Source organism: Sprattus sprattus, assembly GCF_963457725.1.
Source record: "Sprattus sprattus genome assembly, chromosome: 19".
Classification (NCBI taxonomy): Eukaryota; Metazoa; Chordata; class Actinopteri; order Clupeiformes; family Clupeidae; genus Sprattus; species Sprattus sprattus.
Window position 1 is genome coordinate 26,582,359 of NC_137917.1, and position 17,500 is coordinate 26,599,858.

The 17,500-nt window shown below is 38.3% G+C and overlaps 2 protein-coding genes across 2 annotated transcripts; both read left to right on the plus strand.

Moving 5' to 3' along the window:
• Positions 1 to 2,559: 2,559 nt before the first annotated feature.
• Positions 2,560 to 7,122, plus strand: LOC308380040 (protein lifeguard 1-like; the record flags this gene model as incomplete). The annotated part of the gene is made up of 9 exons (XM_080857321.1): positions 2,560 to 2,803; positions 4,654 to 4,732; positions 4,885 to 4,938; positions 5,021 to 5,111; positions 5,490 to 5,527; positions 5,682 to 5,769; positions 6,462 to 6,551; positions 6,672 to 6,719; positions 6,973 to 7,122. 9 exons carry the CDS (start codon positions 2,560 to 2,562, stop codon positions 7,120 to 7,122), a joined length of 882 nt encoding a protein of 293 aa, XP_080713447.1.
• Positions 7,123 to 10,485: 3,363 nt separating this feature from the next.
• On the plus strand, positions 10,486 to 16,408 carry LOC308380721 (protein lifeguard 1-like; the record flags this gene model as incomplete). Its single annotated transcript, XM_080858126.1, has 9 exons — positions 10,486 to 10,729; positions 12,586 to 12,664; positions 12,817 to 12,870; positions 12,953 to 13,043; positions 13,417 to 13,454; positions 15,152 to 15,239; positions 15,819 to 15,908; positions 16,027 to 16,074; positions 16,256 to 16,408. The coding sequence occupies 9 exons, from the start codon at positions 10,486 to 10,488 to the stop codon at positions 16,406 to 16,408; spliced, it is 885 nt and encodes a 294-aa protein (XP_080714252.1).
• Between the last annotated feature and the right edge of the window lie 1,092 nt (positions 16,409 to 17,500).

A 17,500-nucleotide genomic window follows, 5' to 3' on the forward strand; every position in this document is an offset into this window, starting at 1 on the left:
AATAAAACAAAAATGTTCAATTTACTTTAACACATCCCAATAAATAGTAAAACCAGAGAAACTGATCATTTTGAAGTGGTCTCTTATTATTTTCCGCAGCTGTATTTGACCATTTGGTAAATTAATTTTGATATAGAGGTACATAATATTACAATTCGTTACATTTTATTGGTGGATTAGAGTGACAAGATATACAGATGTGGAGAGAGTTATGTTTCAGAACTACCAATGATTTAAATGACCGTTACTATGCTACCAAATCCAGAACAGGATGTTCGTTATGTGGGCAGGCATTGGGCCTGACGTGTTTGTTAATAGTTTCATGGTAAAAATGTGTTGATTGCGTACTTACAGTATCTGGATACAAATGGAATGTGTGTTGTAATTCTGTCACTTATCAACTTTTTGCTTTGTCTTAGTGAGGTGCCACTGGCTTTGTTATCAGGAAAGATTGGACTGACTGCCATATCAATTTGAACTTTTGACTGTTTAATCAAGATGCAATAAATTCAATCAAAATAATAAATTATTAAAATGGATGTTTAGAACCTTCCCCTCAATTAAGTCAATGTATTGCAGTGATTCCTAAAATATGTATATTTTAACCTTAATGTATAAATATTTGTATTAATAGTATATTATACAGGGGGTTCTGTAAGTTTCCTTGAGACAATTACATTGTTCTGGCGGTATACAAATGAAATATAATTAAATTTCATTGAATGTAATATTTGTCAGTAAACGCATACGTCACTCAACCTCTGGACCTGCCAATGTGTATTTCCTATTTCACAAGCGATGGTTATACGGATCAACTGAACAATACGCAGCCCTACTGTTCAGTTTTCTCCATTCGCAGGCCTTGGGAAACTGATTTAACTCAATCAAATATGAGAAAGATCTGTGGCCAAAATGTCTGTATGGAGACAGACGGCTCTCTGAATTCTGGGTCATTCTGAGAGAATGCTGGAGATTAGTCTGGGTCTTCAGAGTGCTGGAGATTTTCAGAGTGCTGAAGGATAGTCCAGTGTACCCTACGCTAAAGGAAATAAGAAAGGATAGTCCAGTGTAACATACCGTAAAGGACACAAGAAAGGATAGTCCAGTGTACCCTCCCCTAAAGGACACAAGAAAGGATAGTCCAGTGTACCCTCCCCTAAAGGACATAAGAAAGGATAGTCCAGTGTACCCTCCCCTAAAGGAAATAAGAAAGGATAGTCCAGTGTAACATACCGTAAAGGACACAATAAAGGATAGTCCAGTGTACCCAACCCTAAACGACACAAGAAAGGATAGTCCAGTGTAGACCCTAAAGGACATAAGAAAGGATAGTCCAGTGTAGCCTACCCTAAAGGACATAAGAAAGGATAGTCCAGTGTACCCTACCCTAAAGGACACAAGAAAGGATAGTCCAGTGTAGCCTACGCTAAAGGAAATAAGAAAGGATAGTCCAGTGTAGCCTACGCTAAAGGACATAAGAAAGGATGGTCCAGTGTAGCCTACCCTAAAGGAGAAAAGAAAGGATAGTCCAGTGTAGCCTACGCTAAAGGAAATAAGAAAGGATAGTCCAGTGTAGCCTACGCTAAAGGAAATAAGAAAGGAAGCATTAAAACACCTCTCCTCCAGCATTTCAAGACTAGCTCTTGTCACGACTGCCATACTTCTTCTGCCAACCTTCCTAAGCAAAAATAAACTCGTAAACTTCTGGGAATGATGAGTCTCGATGAGCAAATGAAAATGAGACTCACACTCACAGGCGGGGCCTGGGGGAGGCGGGGCCTGGGGGAGGCGGGGCCTGGGGGAGGCACAATACAGTCATAACATTTAGTTCATTTTAGGGTGCAGTTAGACTTTTAATGGCTAGCCAGGTGATGGGGACTGCACTGAACTAAGCTGAGTGGAAAGCAGCATGGGAAAGAATAGTTGCATTCATTGATGGCCTCTGATTGGGAGAGTTATCTAATCACTAGAAATATATCACTGGCTCTGTTCAACGTTGTGCAATATGGGCAGAGCTTACAGTAAATGGATATATCTGATAATGTGCTGGAGGAAGTGTCGGCCTCATGATGGGTGTAATATTGCTGATGCACCATGGACCCTGTAAACAGGTTGATTAAACTTAGACTGTCACCTGACTTAACCACTACAGAAAGTAAGCCTGAAGTGGAGCACCCAGGTAAAAAGGTAAGAAGATGTCACTCTGAAACAGTTGAATTAATTCTGAATGCATTTAGTTAAATGTGATTTAAAATGACTGATATAAATAATTCAGAAATGTGGTAATTGTTTTGTATTATTTATGTAAGACAGAACAGCACTTTTTAGAAGAAAATGGCCAGACGTAGTGTTACCATAGTAGCTCATATTTGCTTTGTGGATCCAAAATATTCTAGAATCTATGAAATGTTGCTTTTCTTGTTTTTCGATTGAGCACACTTGAACTCTGCTTACTACTTGAATGTAGTATAGTTGTATGTAGGTATAGTTTTGAGTATAATTGTATCCACCCATTGTTCCACCTGCTTTCACTCATACTAGGACTTTTGGCAGGTAAATATGGCCACTGATAACACATACACAGGGTCAAACCCCCCACCCTACAATACCAACCCCTACCCTCAGTACCCCCAACAGTATGGCGATGGAGCAGAGGGGAAGGATCGAACAACAAACATCTCAGTGATCTCCCCAGTGGGCAACATGGGGGTGCCTGAGGACCAGCCGTACGACATGCCACCCCCAGACTACGCTAAAGGCATTGAGGACGTTAACGGTTTCTCAGACGCGTCAATCAGAAGAGGTTTGGATCACTCTTCTCTTTCAACCATTTTGTTACAAATATAAAATCTATCCTTCAAAATATTCTATGGTGAAAACAATTCAATAATAAGTGCCCACATTTGTATTACAGCATTTCTCTGTTCCTAAAACACATTTTTTCAAAGCATGCCTCGGTTTCTCTTAGCTCTAAACACAAATCCCAAAACCACTCACACAAAATGCAAAACCCTTTATACCTCTTGCAAAATGACACTTTGGTTTCAAAACGCTATTAGATCACCTCAAAAGGGCATTTTGTTTTCAAACAACAAACACAGACCATTATTTGAGTAGACATTCTAAGCATTTATTGAACACTGATGTGCTCAATGGAAAACACTACTATGAAATGGGAAAACACTTGTATGAAGGCCTTATCAGGAGTATTATGCCTTTTCATCTCCAGTGTTACTGTACGCTTTCTTCTGTTATAAAATATTGTAACTGTATAATGTTTTAACTCAAAAATGAAAGAAAAATGTAAAATAATAAAAGGACAAAAAAACTAGACTGCATCCTGTTCTTGCTCAAGACAATATCGACAATTGTTGTGTTGTGAAACATCTGAAAATACAGTTTGATTTGAACATTTGATTGGATTACAATACAGTACAGTAATGTTTCTGTGCTGATAGGACGTAATCAGTTGTGGAAACGTATATGACTTACTTGCACATAGTCATATCATACTGTAATTGTTTGACTCTATCAGAGTTTCTGTCAAAAGGCACCCTGTACACCTGCTTCATTCTCGAGATGTTCTGCCTTAGAACATGGTCCACTGTGGCTAGGCTCTTTGTATTGATGTTTAGGAATATGTCTTGGTCATCAATGGTTGCACTTTGTATTTGTTTACGTATACTGTAATTTTACAAATACAGTACAATGTAAAATATTCTACAGATACAAATACAAGAATACTATGCTCCTGATACAGTAAGGCATTCAAACTAGTGTTTTACTGTCATAGTAGTGTTTCTTACCCATTCTCTCTTCTGAATGTCCGGAGAATCGGTGCAACTGAGAAGCGGCTTATGTTTGGTTGAACCCTCTGGCCAGCCTTGCCAGCCTCCTGCATGGTCAAACCCATGTTGACCACATGGTTGAACACATTGGCCTGAATCTCATCAGAGATACAGTAATGGCGCTCCGTCTTGCTCTTCCTCTTCATCATTTTCCTCCTCCTCCTCCTCCTCTTACTCTCACTCCTCTGCCCCTCTGATCACCACTCACTTCAATGTTGCCATAAATTGTTCTCCAAACTAGGATCTAAAGTTTTGATTTCAAATTGCACAACAGCTTTGGAAATGGAAGTTTTGTCATTTGATTAGCAGTGTTTTCTGTTTGAACACAAGGAGGTTTTGGCATTGATGAAGCATGCAAAGTAGAGAGGATGGTGTTTAGTGTTTTGAAGAAAATGTGGTTAACAATTGAAAACTGTGTCTAAAGCAGAGAATTGTGTGTTGAGGTTTGAAGAAAGTGCGGTTAACAATTGAAATCTGTGTTTAAAGCAGAGAATTGTGCTTAAAGTTTAGCAGAATTGGTTTAGGGAGTTGGCACTTGGGTTTAGTGTTCAGAGAAACCGAGGCATGTTTTGAAAAAATGTGTTTTAGGAACAGAGAAATACTGTAATGACCAGAAGATCCCATTCAGGGGCAGGAGATATAGCTTTAGAGTAGTACCAAATGGACTGTACATGAAAAAGTATCAAATACCATGTTCGAGTATATACCTAAAAGTCATTGCTTTGTAACATGTGCCATAGAGCAGCATAGAGTGAGTGACAGCTATGATATGGTTCTTCCTTTCTCACTGATGAACATTTTGTAGGTTTTCTGAGAAAGGTGTACTTTACTCTGATGATTCAGCTGTTGATGACTGTGGGAATAATATGTGCTTTTCTGTACTGGTGAGTATCGTGTCTGTTATAGTGTTTAGCTCTTGAACTGCTTCAGTACTATCCACAAATACATTAGGTTCAGCATACAAATCCTCTCTGGTTTTACATTCTTTTTTTCTAACTCCGGCTGAAATGTCAAATATCATTCATTTTCCATTCAGGCATGACCTGAAGATGTGGACCCTTTCCACCAGTTGGTTCACAATCGCCCTGATGTAAGACTTCACATACAATTTAATATAAATAAATATGAGGTTACAGTGGATTTTTTGCATTTATTTATTTCTCTTTCATCAGGCCAGCAACGTTTGTTCTCATCATTGTGCTAGGATGCTGTGGAGAAATTCGACGAAAAGTTCCCTTGAATTTCATATTCTTGGGCCTGTTTGTAAGTGTGTGTGTGTGTGTGTGTGCGTGTTTGTCTGTGTGTGTGTGAGTCTGTGTGCGTGTTTGTCTGTGTGTGACAATTTTGCTGATATGAGCTCTTGGTTGAGTGTGATGTGATGTGATGTGATGTGATGTGATGTGATGTGATGTGATGTGATGTGATGTGATGTGATGTGATGTGATGTGATGTGATGTGATGTGATGTGATGTGATGTGATGTGATGTGATGTGATGTGATGTGATGTGATGTGATGTGATGTGATGTGATGTGATGTGATGTGATGTGATGTGATGTGATGTGATGTGATGTGATGTGATGTGATGTGATGTGATGTGATGTGACGTGATGTGATCATCCTCTCTTCATCAATGTGCACAGACAATTGTAGAGGGCCTCATGCTTGGATCAGTTACTGTGTAAGTAAACTCATCTCAGCATTGTCAACCATACCTTCACATATTTCACAGTCTGCCAGTCATTTTAGGATGGAATGATAAAGTTTATATGTTGTTTTAAATTCAACGATTGAATTGATTTGAAGTGAAATAATGTAGATCAAATGGTGTTTAGGTATTACAATGCTGAAGCTGTTCTTTGGGCAGTCGGAGCCACAGCATTTGTGTCCTTCACTCTGACCCTGTTTGCCATGCAGACCAAAGTAAGTCTACTGGTGACCTTATTGTGAAGTTTTCACCTGGTATATTTGGTATTTCTATACAGAAACAACAACATAACGATCATGTTTGCTTTTAGTTTCATGCAGAAATGTTTATGTAGAGCCAACAGATCATTAACGCTTTAGTTTCATGCAGCTATGTTTATGTAGAGCCAACAGATCATTAACGCTTTAGTGTCATGCAGTTATGTTTATGTAGAGCCAACAGATCATAAACGTTTTAGTTTCATGCAGTTATGTTTATGTAGAGCCAACAGATCATAAACGCTACATTTGAAAAACTAACCATTTGACACAGTTGTATTTAATGGTCCACTAGATTAAACTAAGTAAACACGGTTTTGTTTTACGCTCATGTGTTGGTATCAGTTTGAATGAGGAGTGTTTTTGAGTCTGCTGTAGATAGTTCCACCATCATTCACTTCCTGAAATACCTGCTGATTCATTTCTTACTCATGTCAACACTGTCCTGAAATTTCACAGCTAAATGTATGGATAAGAATACAAATAAAGACATCGGAGCCAAGTCCCTACACGCACAAACTCATATTGTGTTATAGCCACACAGTTTCCCTTTAGAAGTTTTGATTATACCATGGGAGAGTGAGAGAGAGACGTGTTTTTATAAACTCTTGTGATACTCGTGAACTCAAAGTTGTAATCATGGTTGACAGTGGGACTTCACTCGCTGTGCTGGGATGCTCTGGGTTCTACTCTGGTCTCTGATTGCCTTCGGAATCCTCTGTGCCATTCTCCGCTCACAGGTGCAAGTGCAGTCACTTTTATTTCCTTCTACTCGATGCACAAATATGCACGTGTGTTTATTTCTTTCTTTGTTGTTCGTCTGCTGTACTAATTAAACCCTATTTTTATTCTGTGAACAGTATCTCAACATTGTGTACGCTTGTCTTGGGACAGCTCTCTTCTCTGTGGTAGGTGAATATCCATAACGTAAAAGAAAATGCAGCGCTACTGCTGTCTTTTACAATGAAAGGAGCTCAGGAACAAATCTAGCAAATAATGATGAGCTTACAGTATTGAGGTGATAAGAATATCAAGCATTCATTTCTCTATGTGCATCTTCTCTGTCTGTATCTGTATCTGTGTGTGTGTGTGTGTGTGTGTGTGTGTGTGTGTGTGTGTGTGTGTGTGTGTGTGTGTTTCTGTATCTGTGTGCTTTCCTAGTATTTGGTGATGGATACTCAGCTGATGTTAGGTGGTAACCACAAGTACAGCCTGGACCCAGAAGAGTACATCTTTGCAGCTCTCAATCTGTACCTGGACATTGTCAATCTCTTCCTGTTGTTACTTAATTTGATTGGACTCTGCCGTTAGAGCAGGCCTCTGATGCAGTGATGTCCTACGCCTGCTCTGTCATACCCACAAAGGGCTTCAGGCACCATTTCATCCCTAATATATATATTTTTTTTATCAATTTTTTTTTACACCATTCATGCAGTTACGACATGCAAGACAAATTACATTTATCATCTGGTGTGCATGAAATAAGCAACGTTGAACTATTCACCTGTTTTATGAGTTAAACGAAGTATGCTGACAGATTACTTGTTGCTTTTACAAGAAATATGCTGTAACATTTATCCAGTGAGTGGATTTAGGCGGTTATGGCTTCTTGGCTCTGAGATACATTTTATGTTTAGTATACAGCCGCGGAAAAAATTAAGAGACCACTTCAAAATGATCAGTTTCTCTGGTTTTACTATTTAGTGGAATGTGTTAAAGTAAATAATTTTTTTTTGTTCTTTTATTCTATAAACTACTGACAACATTTCTACCAAATTTAAAATACAAATATTGTCTTTTAGAGCATTTATTTGCAGAAAAATGACAATTGGTCAAAATAGCAAAAAAGATGCAGTGTTCTCAGATCTCGAATAATGCAAAGAAAACAAGTTCATATTCATTTTTAAACAACGCAATACTAATGTTTTATCTTAAGAAGAGTTCAGAAATCAATATTTGGTGGAATACAAAAAAATTGCTATTTTGACCAATTGTCATTTTTCTGCAAATAAATGCTCTAAATGACAATATATATATTTTTTAATTTGGTAGAAATGTTGACGGTAGTTTAAAGAATAAAACAAAAATGTTCAATTTACTTTAACACATCCCAATAAATAGTAAAACCAGAGAAACTGATCATTTTGAAGTGGTCTCTTATTATTTTCCGCAGCTGTATTTGACCATTTGGTAAATTAATTTTGATATAGAGGTACATAATATTACAATTCGTTACATTTTATTGGTGGATTAGAGTGACAAGATATACAGATGTGGAGAGAGTTATGTTTCAGAACTACCAATGATTTAAATGACCGTTACTATGCTACCAAATCCAGAACAGGATGTTCGTTATGTGGGCAGGCATTGGGCCTGACGTGTTTGTTAATAGTTTCATGGTAAAAATGTGTTGATTGCGTACTTACAGTATCTGGATACAAATGGAATGTGTGTTGTAATTCTGTCACTTTTTGCTTTGTCTTAGTGAGGTGCCACTGGCTTTGTTATCAGGAAAGATTGGACTGACTGCCATATCAATTTGAACTTTTGACTGTTTAATCAAGATGCAATAAATTCAATCAAAATAATAAATTATTAAAATGGATGTTTAGAACCTTCCCCTCAATTAAGTCAATGTATTGCAGTGATTCCTAAAATATGTATATTTTAACCTTAATGTATAAATATTTGTATTAATAGTATATTATACAGGGGGTTCTGTAAGTTTCCTTGAGACAATTACATTGTTCTGGCGGTATACAAATGAAATATAATTAAATTTCATTGAATGTAATATTTGTCAGTAAACGCATACGTCACTCAACCTCTGGACCTGCCAATGTGTATTTCCTATTTCACAAGCGATGGTTATACGGATCAACTGAACAATACGCAGCCCTACTGTTCAGTTTTCTCCATTCGCAGGCCTTGGGAAACTGATTTAACTCAATCAAATATGAGAAAGATCTGTGGCCAAAATATCTGTATGGAGACAGACGGCTCTCTGAATTCTGGGTCATTCTGAGAGAATGCTGGAGATTAGTCTGGGTCTTCAGAGTGCTGGAGATTTTCAGAGTGCTGAAGGATAGTCCAGTGTACCCTACGCTAAAGGAAATAAGAAAGGATAGTCCAGTGTAACATACCGTAAAGGACACAAGAAAGGATAGTCCAGTGTACCCTCCCCTAAAGGACACAAGAAAGGATAGTCCAGTGTACCCTCCCCTAAAGGACATAAGAAAGGATAGTCCAGTGTACCCTCCCCTAAAGGACACAAGAAAGGATAGTCCAGTGTACCCTCCCCTAAAGGACATAAGAAAGGATAGTCCAGTGTACCCTCCCCTAAAGGAAATAAGAAAGGATAGTCCAGTGTAGCCTACCCTAAAGGACATAAGAAAGGATAGTCCAGTGTACCCTACCCTAAAGGACACAAGAAAGGATAGTCCAGTGTAGCCTACGCTAAAGGACATAAGAAAGGATAGTCCAGTGTAGCCTACCCTAAAGGACATAAGAAAGGATAGTCCAGTGTACCCTACCCTAAAGGACACAAGAAAGGATAGTCCAGTGTAGCCTACGCTAAAGGAAATAAGAAAGGATAGTCCAGTGTAGCCTACGCTAAAGGACATAAGAAAGGATGGTCCAGTGTAGCCTACCCTAAAGGAGATAAGAAAGGATAGTCCAGTGTAGCCTACGCTAAAGGAAATAAGAAAGGATAGTCCAGTGTAGCCTACGCTAAAGGAAATAAGAAAGGAAGCATTAAAACACCTCTCCTCCAGCATTTCAAGACTAGCTCTTGTCACGACTGCCATACTTCTTCTGCCAACCTTCCTAAGCAAAAATAAACTCGTAAACTTCTGGGAATGATGAGTCTCGATGAGCAAATGAAAATGAGACTCACACTCACAGGCGGGGCCTGGGGGAGGCACAATACAGTCATAACATTTAGTTCATTTTAGGGTGCAGTTAGACTTTTAATGGCTAGCCAGGTGATGGGGACTGCACTGAACTAAGCTGAGTGGAAAGCAGCATGGGAAAGAATAGTTGCATTCATTGATGGCCTCTGATTGGGAGAGTTATCTAATCATTAGAAATATATCACTGGCTCTGTTCAACGTTGTGCAATATGGGCAGAGCTTACAGTAAATGGATATATCTGATAATGTGCTGGAGGAAGTGTCGGCCTCATGATGGGTGTAATATTGCTGATGCACCATGGACCCTGTAAACAGGTTGATTAAACTTAGACTGTCACCTGACTTAACCACTACAGAAAGTAAGCCTGAAGTGGAGCACCCAGGTAAAAAGGTAAGAAGATGTCACTCTGAAACAGTTGAATTAATTCTGAATGCATTTAGTTAAATGTGATTTAAAATGACTGATATAAATAATTCAGAAATGTGGTAATTGTTTTGTATTATTTATGTAAGACAGAACAGCACTTTTTAGAAGAAAATGGCCAGACGTAGTGTTACCATAGTAGCTCATATTTGCTTTGTGGATCCAAAATATTCTAGAATCTATGAAATGTTGCTTTTCTTGTTTTTCGATTGAGCACACTTGAACTCTGCTTACTACTTGAATGTAGTATAGTTGTATGTAGGTATAGTTTTGAGTATAATTGTATCCACCCATTGTTCCACCTGCTTTCACTCATACTAGGACTTTTGGCAGGTAAATATGGCCACTGATAACACATACACAGGGTCAAACCCCCCACCCTACAATACCAACCCCTACCCTCAGTACCCCCAACAGTATGGCGATGGAGCAGAGGGGAAGGATCGAACAACAAACATCTCAGTGATCTCCCCAGTGGGCAACATGGGGGTGCCTGAGGACCAGCCGTACGACATGCCACCCCCAGACTACGCTAAAGGCATTGAGGACGTTAACGGTTTCTCAGACGCGTCAATCAGAAGAGGTTTGGATCACTCTTCTCTTTCAACCATTTTGTTACAAATATAAAATCTATCCTTCAAAATATTCTATGGTGAAAACAATTCAATAATAAGTGCCCACATTTGTATTACAGCATTTCTCTGTTCCTAAAACACATTTTTTCAAAGCATGCCTCGGTTTCTCTTAGCTCTAAACACAAATCCCAAAACCACTCACACAAAATGCAAAACCCTTTATACCTCTTGCAAAATGACACTTTGGTTTCAAAACGCTATTAGATCACCTCAAAAGGGCATTTTGTTTTCAAACAACAAACACAGACCATTATTTGAGTAGACATTCTAAGCATTGATTGAACACTGATGTGCTCAATGGAAAACACTACTATGAAATGGGAAAACACTTGTATGAAGGCCTTATCAGGAGTATTATGCCTTTTCATCTCCAGTGTTACTGTACGCTTTCTTCTGTTATAAAATATTGTAACTGTATAATGTTTTAACTCAAAAATGAAAGAAAAATGTAAAATAATAAAAGGACAAAAAAACTAGACTGCATCCTGTTCTTGCTCAAGACAATATCGACAATTGTTGTGTTGTGAAACATCTGAAAATACAGTTTGATTTGAACATTTGATTGGATTACAATACAGTACAGTAATGTTTCTGTGCTGATAGGACGTAATCAGTTGTGGAAACGTATATGACTTACTTGCACATAGTCATATCATACTGTAATTGTTTGACTCTATCAGAGTTTCTGTCAAAAGGCACCCTGTACACCTGCTTCATTCTCGAGATGTTCTGCCTTAGAACATGGTCCACTGTGGCTAGGCTCTTTGTATTGATGTTTAGGAATATGTCTTGGTCATCAATGGTTGCACTTTGTATTTGTTTACGTATACTGTAATTTTACAAATACAGTACAATGTAAAATATTCTACAGATACAAATACAAGAATACTATGCTCCTGATACAGTAAGGCATTCAAACTAGTGTTTTACTGTCATAGTAGTGTTTCTTACCCATTCTCTCTTCTGAATGTCCGGAGAATCGGTGCAACTGAGAAGCGGCTTATGTTTGGTTGAACCCTCTGGCCAGCCTTGCCAGCCTCCTGCATGGTCAAACCCATGTTGACCACATGGTGGAACACATTGGCCTGAATCTCATCAGAGATACAGTAATGGCTCTCCGTCTTGCTCTTCCTCTTCATCATTTTCCTCCTCCTCCTCCCCCTCTTACTCTCACTCCTCTGCCCCTCTGATCACCACTCACTTCAATGTTGCCATAAATTGTTCTCCAAAATAGGAGCTAAAGTTTTGATTTCAAATTGCACAACAGCTTTGGAAATGGAAGTTTTGTCATTTGATTAGCAGTGTTTTCTGTTTGAACACAAGGAGGTTTTGGCATTGATGAAGCATGCAAAGTAGAGAGGATGGTGTTTAGTGTTTTGAAGACAATGTGGTTAACAATTGAAAACTGTGTCTAAAGCAGAGAATTGTGTGTTGAGGTTTGAAGAAAGTGCGGTTAACAATTGAAATCTGTGTTTAAAGCAGAGAATTGTGCTTAAAGTTTAGCAGAATTGGTTTAGGGAGTTGGCACTTGGGTTTAGTGTTCAGAGAAACCGAGGCATGTTTTGAAAAAATGTGTTTTAGGAACAGAGAAATACTGTAATGACCAGAAGATCCCATTCAGGGGCAGGAGATATAGCTTTAGAGTAGTACCAAATGGACTGTACATGAAAAAGTATCAAATACCATGTTCGAGTATATACCTAAAACTAAAAGTCATTGCTTTGTAACATGTGCCATAGAGCAGCATAGAGTGAGTGACAGCTATGATATGGTTCTTCCTTTCTCACTGATGAACATTTTGTAGGTTTTCTGAGAAAGGTGTACTTTACTCTGATGATTCAGCTGTTGATGACTGTGGGAATAATATGTGCTTTTCTGTACTGGTGAGTATCGTGTCTGTTATAGTGTTTAGCTCTTGAACTGCTTCAGTACTATCCACAAATACATTAGGTTCAGCATACAAATCCTCTCTGGTTTTACATTCTTTTTTTCTAACTCCGGCTGAAATGTCAAATATCATTCATTTTCCATTCAGGCATGACCTGAAGATGTGGACCCTTTCCACCAGTTGGTTCACAATCGCCCTGATGTAAGACTTCACATACAATTTAATATAAATAAATATGAGGTTACAGTGGATTTTTTGCATTTATTTATTTCTCTTTCATCAGGCCAGCAACGTTTGTTCTCATCATTGTGCTAGGATGCTGTGGAGAAATTCGACGAAAAGTTCCCTTGAATTTCATATTCTTGGGCCTGTTTGTAAGTGTGTGTGTGTGTGTGTGTGCGTGTTTGTCTGTGTGTGTGTGAGTCTGTGTGCGTGTTTGTCTGTGTGTGACAATTTTGCTGATATGAGCTCTTGGTTGAGTGTGATGTGATGTGATGTGATGTGATGTGATGTGATGTGATGTGATGTGATGTGATGTGATGTGATGTGATGTGATGTGATGTGATGTGATGTGATGTGATGTGATGTGATGTGATGTGATGTGATGTGATGTGATGTGATGTGATGTGATGTGATGTGATGTGATGTGATGTGATGTGATGTGATGTGATGTGATGTGATGTGATGTGATGTGATGTGATGTGATGTGACGTGATGTGATCATCCTCTCTTCATCAATGTGCACAGACAATTGTAGAGGGCCTCATGCTTGGATCAGTTACTGTGTAAGTAAACTCATCTCAGCATTGTCAACCATACCTTCACATATTTCACAGTCTGCCAGTCATTTTAGGATGGAATGATAAAGTTTATATGTTGTTTTAAATTCAACGATTTACAGTATTTCTCTGTTCCTAAAACACATTTTTTCAAAACATGCCTCGGTTTCTCTGAACACTAAACCCAAGTGCCAACTCCCTAAACCAATTCTGCTAAACTTTAAGCACAATTCTCTGCTTTAAACACAGATTTCAATTGTTAACCGCACTTTCTTCAAACCACAACACACAATTCTCTGCTTTAGACACAGTTTTCAATTGTTAACCACATTTTCTTCAAAACACTAAACACCATCCTCTCTACTTTGCATGCTTCATCAATGCCAAAACCTCATTGTGTTCAAACAGAAAACACTGCTAATCAAATGACAAAACTTCAATTTCCAAAGCTGTTGTGCAATTTGAAATCAAAACTTTAGATCCTAGTTTGGAGAACAATTTATGGCAACATTGAAGTGAGTGGTGATCAGAGGGGCAGAGGAGTGAGAGTAAGAGGAGGAGGAGGAGGAAAATTATGAAGAGGAAGAGCAAGACGGAGAGCCATTACTGTATCTCTGATGAGATTCAGGCCAATGTGTTCAACCATGTGGTCAACATGGGTTTGACCATGCAGGAGGCTGGCAAGGCTGGCCAGAGGGTTCAACCAAACATAAGCCGCTTCTCAGTTGCACCGATTCTCCGGACATTCAGAAGAGAGAATGGGTAAGAAACACTACTATGACAGTAAAACACTAGTTTGAATGCCTTACTGTATCAGGAGCATAGTATTGTTGTATTTTACTGTAGAATATTTTACATTGTACTGTATTTGTAAAATTACAGTATACGTAAACAAATACAAAGTGCAACCATTGATGACCAAGACATATTCCTAAACATCAATACAAAGAGCCTAGCCACAGTGGACCATGTTCTAAGGCAGAACATCTCGAGAATGAAGCAGGTGTACAGGGTGCCTTTTGACAGAAACTCTGATAGAGTCAAACAATTACAGTATGATATGACTATGTGCAAGTAAGTCATATACGTTTCCACAACTGATTACGTCCTATCAGCACAGAAACATTACTGTACTGTATTGTAATCCAATCAAATGTTCAAATCAAACTGTATTTTCAGATGTTTCACAACACAACAATTGTCGATATTGTCTTGAGCAAGAACAGGATGCAGTCTAGTTTTTTTGTCCTTTTACTGTATTATTTTACATTTTTCTTTCATTTTTGAGTTAAAACATTATACAGTTACAATATTTTACAACAGGAGAAAGCGTACAGTAACACTGGAGATGAAAAGGCATAATACTCCTGATAAGGCCTTCATACTAGTGTTTTCCCATTTCATAGTAGTGTTTTCCATTGAGCACATCAGTGTTCAATCAATGCTTAGAATGTCTACTCAAATAATGGTCTGTGTTTGTTGTTTGAAAACAAAATGCCCTTTTGAGGTGATATAATAGTGTTTTGAAACCAAAGTGTCATTTTGCAAGAGATATAAAGGGTTTTGCATTTTGTGTGAGTGGTTTTGGGATTTGTGTTTAGAGCTAAGAGAAACCGAGGCATGCTTTGAAAAAATGTGTTTTAGGAACAGAGACATACTGTAATTGATTTGAAGTGAAATAATGTAGTTCAAATGGTGTTTAGGTATTACAATGCTGAAGCTGTTCTTTGGGCAGTCGGAGCCACAGCATTTGTGTCCTTCACTCTGACCCTGTTTGCCATGCAGACCAAAGTAAGTCTACTGGTGACCTTATTGTTAAGTTTTCACCTGGTATATTTGGTATTTCTATACAGAAACAACAACATAACGATCATGTTTGCTTTTAGTTTCATGCAGAAATGTTTATGTAGAGCCAACAGATCATTAACGCTTTAGTTTCATGCAGAAATGTTTATGTAGAGCCAACAGATCATAAACGTTTTAGTGTCATGCAGTTATGTTTATGTAGAGCCAACAGATCATAAACGCTACATTTGAAAAACTAACCATTTGACACAGTTGTATTTGATGGTCCACTAGATTAAACTAAGTAAACACGGTTTTGTTTTACGCTCGTGTTTTTGAGTCTGCTGTAGATAATTCCACCATCATTCACTTCCTGAAATACCTGCTGATTCATTTCTTACTCATGTCAACACTGTCCTGAAATATTACAGCTAAATGTATGGATAAGAATACAAATAAAGACATCAGAAAGTCCCTACAGTTTCCTTTCAGACGTTTTGATTATACCATAGGAGTGAGAGAGACACGTGTTTTTATAAACTCTTGTGATACTCTTGAACTCAAAGTTGTAATCATGGTTGACAGTGGGACTTCACCCGCTGTGCTGGGATGCTCTGGGTTCTACTCTTGTCTCTGATTGCCTTCGGAATCCTCTGTGCCATTCTCCGCTCACAGGTGCAAGTGCAGTCACTTTTATTTCCTTCTACTCGATGCACAAATATGCACGTGTGTATTTATTTCTTTGTTGTTCGTCTGCTGTACTAATTAAACCCTATTTTTATTCTGTGAACAGTATCTCAACATTGTGTACGCTTGTCTTGGGACAGCTCTCTTCTCTGTGGTAGGTGAATATCCATAACGTAAAAGAAAATGCAGCGCTACTGCTGTCTTTTACAATGAAAGGAGCTCAGGAACAAATCTAGCAAATAATGATGAGCTTACAGTATTGAGGTGATAAGAATATCAAGCATTCATTTCTCTATGTTCATCTTCTCTGTCTGTATCTGTGTGTGCTTTCCTAGTATTTGGTGATGGATACTCAGCTGATGTTAGGTGGTAACCACAAATACAGCCTGGACCCAGAAGAGTACATCTTTGCAGCTCTCAATCTGTACCTGGACATTGTCAATCTCTGCCTGTTGATACTTAATTTGATTGGACTCTGCTCTGATTAGAGCAGGCCTCTGATGCAGTGATGTCCTACGCCTGCTCTGTCATACCCACAAAGGGCTTCAGGCACCATTTCATCCCTAATATTTTTTTGTGATCAATTTTTTTTGTACACCGTTCATGCAGTTACGACATGCAAGACAAAAGTATGTCAGAACATTAATTACATTTATCATCTAGTGTACATGAACTGAACCCCCCTCCCCCCACAACCCACAGGATAAACAACATGCAACAAACAATCCCCAATTTAATCCCTAATATTGTGTTGCACTACCATGCAAAATAATGCCTTCTTTTCAACATGTATTTGTTTACAAAATCATTCCATATTAATCATATTTTTAAAATCACCCGTAATTTCTGTTTGAAATCACCCATCATTTATGTTTAAATTACAGTGAGTATTTGGGGGCACCTGGAAGTCAGGACTCAAAATGTTCGGCAGCTTTCATTGTTTTCTCTCAGGTTATACATTAAAAAGGAGAAATGGCCCTAATCAATACCTCATTGCAGGTGGCCATTTTAGACCCATGTGAAATCCACGCATGCACTGCTAGTAGATATTTTGTTCAGCCTATAAGTGTCTAAATCCATAAAGTGTCCATCCCTAAATAAAGGAAATTAAATGTTTCCATAAAAACAAATCCTGTCATCTTGAAAAAAAAAATCAGTATTTATTGTTACACCAGGTTCTATTGCTCTTAGCTTGATTGTTCTCTCCCTTGTACGTCGCTTTGGACAAAAGCGTCTGCTAAATGACTAAATGTAAATGTAAATTTAAATGTAATCTTCCTCTACTGAAACTAATAATCTATTGGGAGAGTTTCTGAGATCCACACTCCTAGTGTTGCCATAGTTATTGGTGCTTTACCTAACAATGAAGGAAGTCCCATGCTGTTACTGCTCCCCTGTGCCGTCTGCGTCACGTACAGGTGTGTTGAGTAAGCGTATTATTCATACTTGTCCATGTCTCTGTCTAGAAATGAAATATGCAACGTTGAACTACTCACCTGTTTTATGAGTTAAACGGAAGTATGCTGACAGATCACTTGTTGCTTTTAAAATTAGCCCATATCTCAGATACTGAGGAAGCT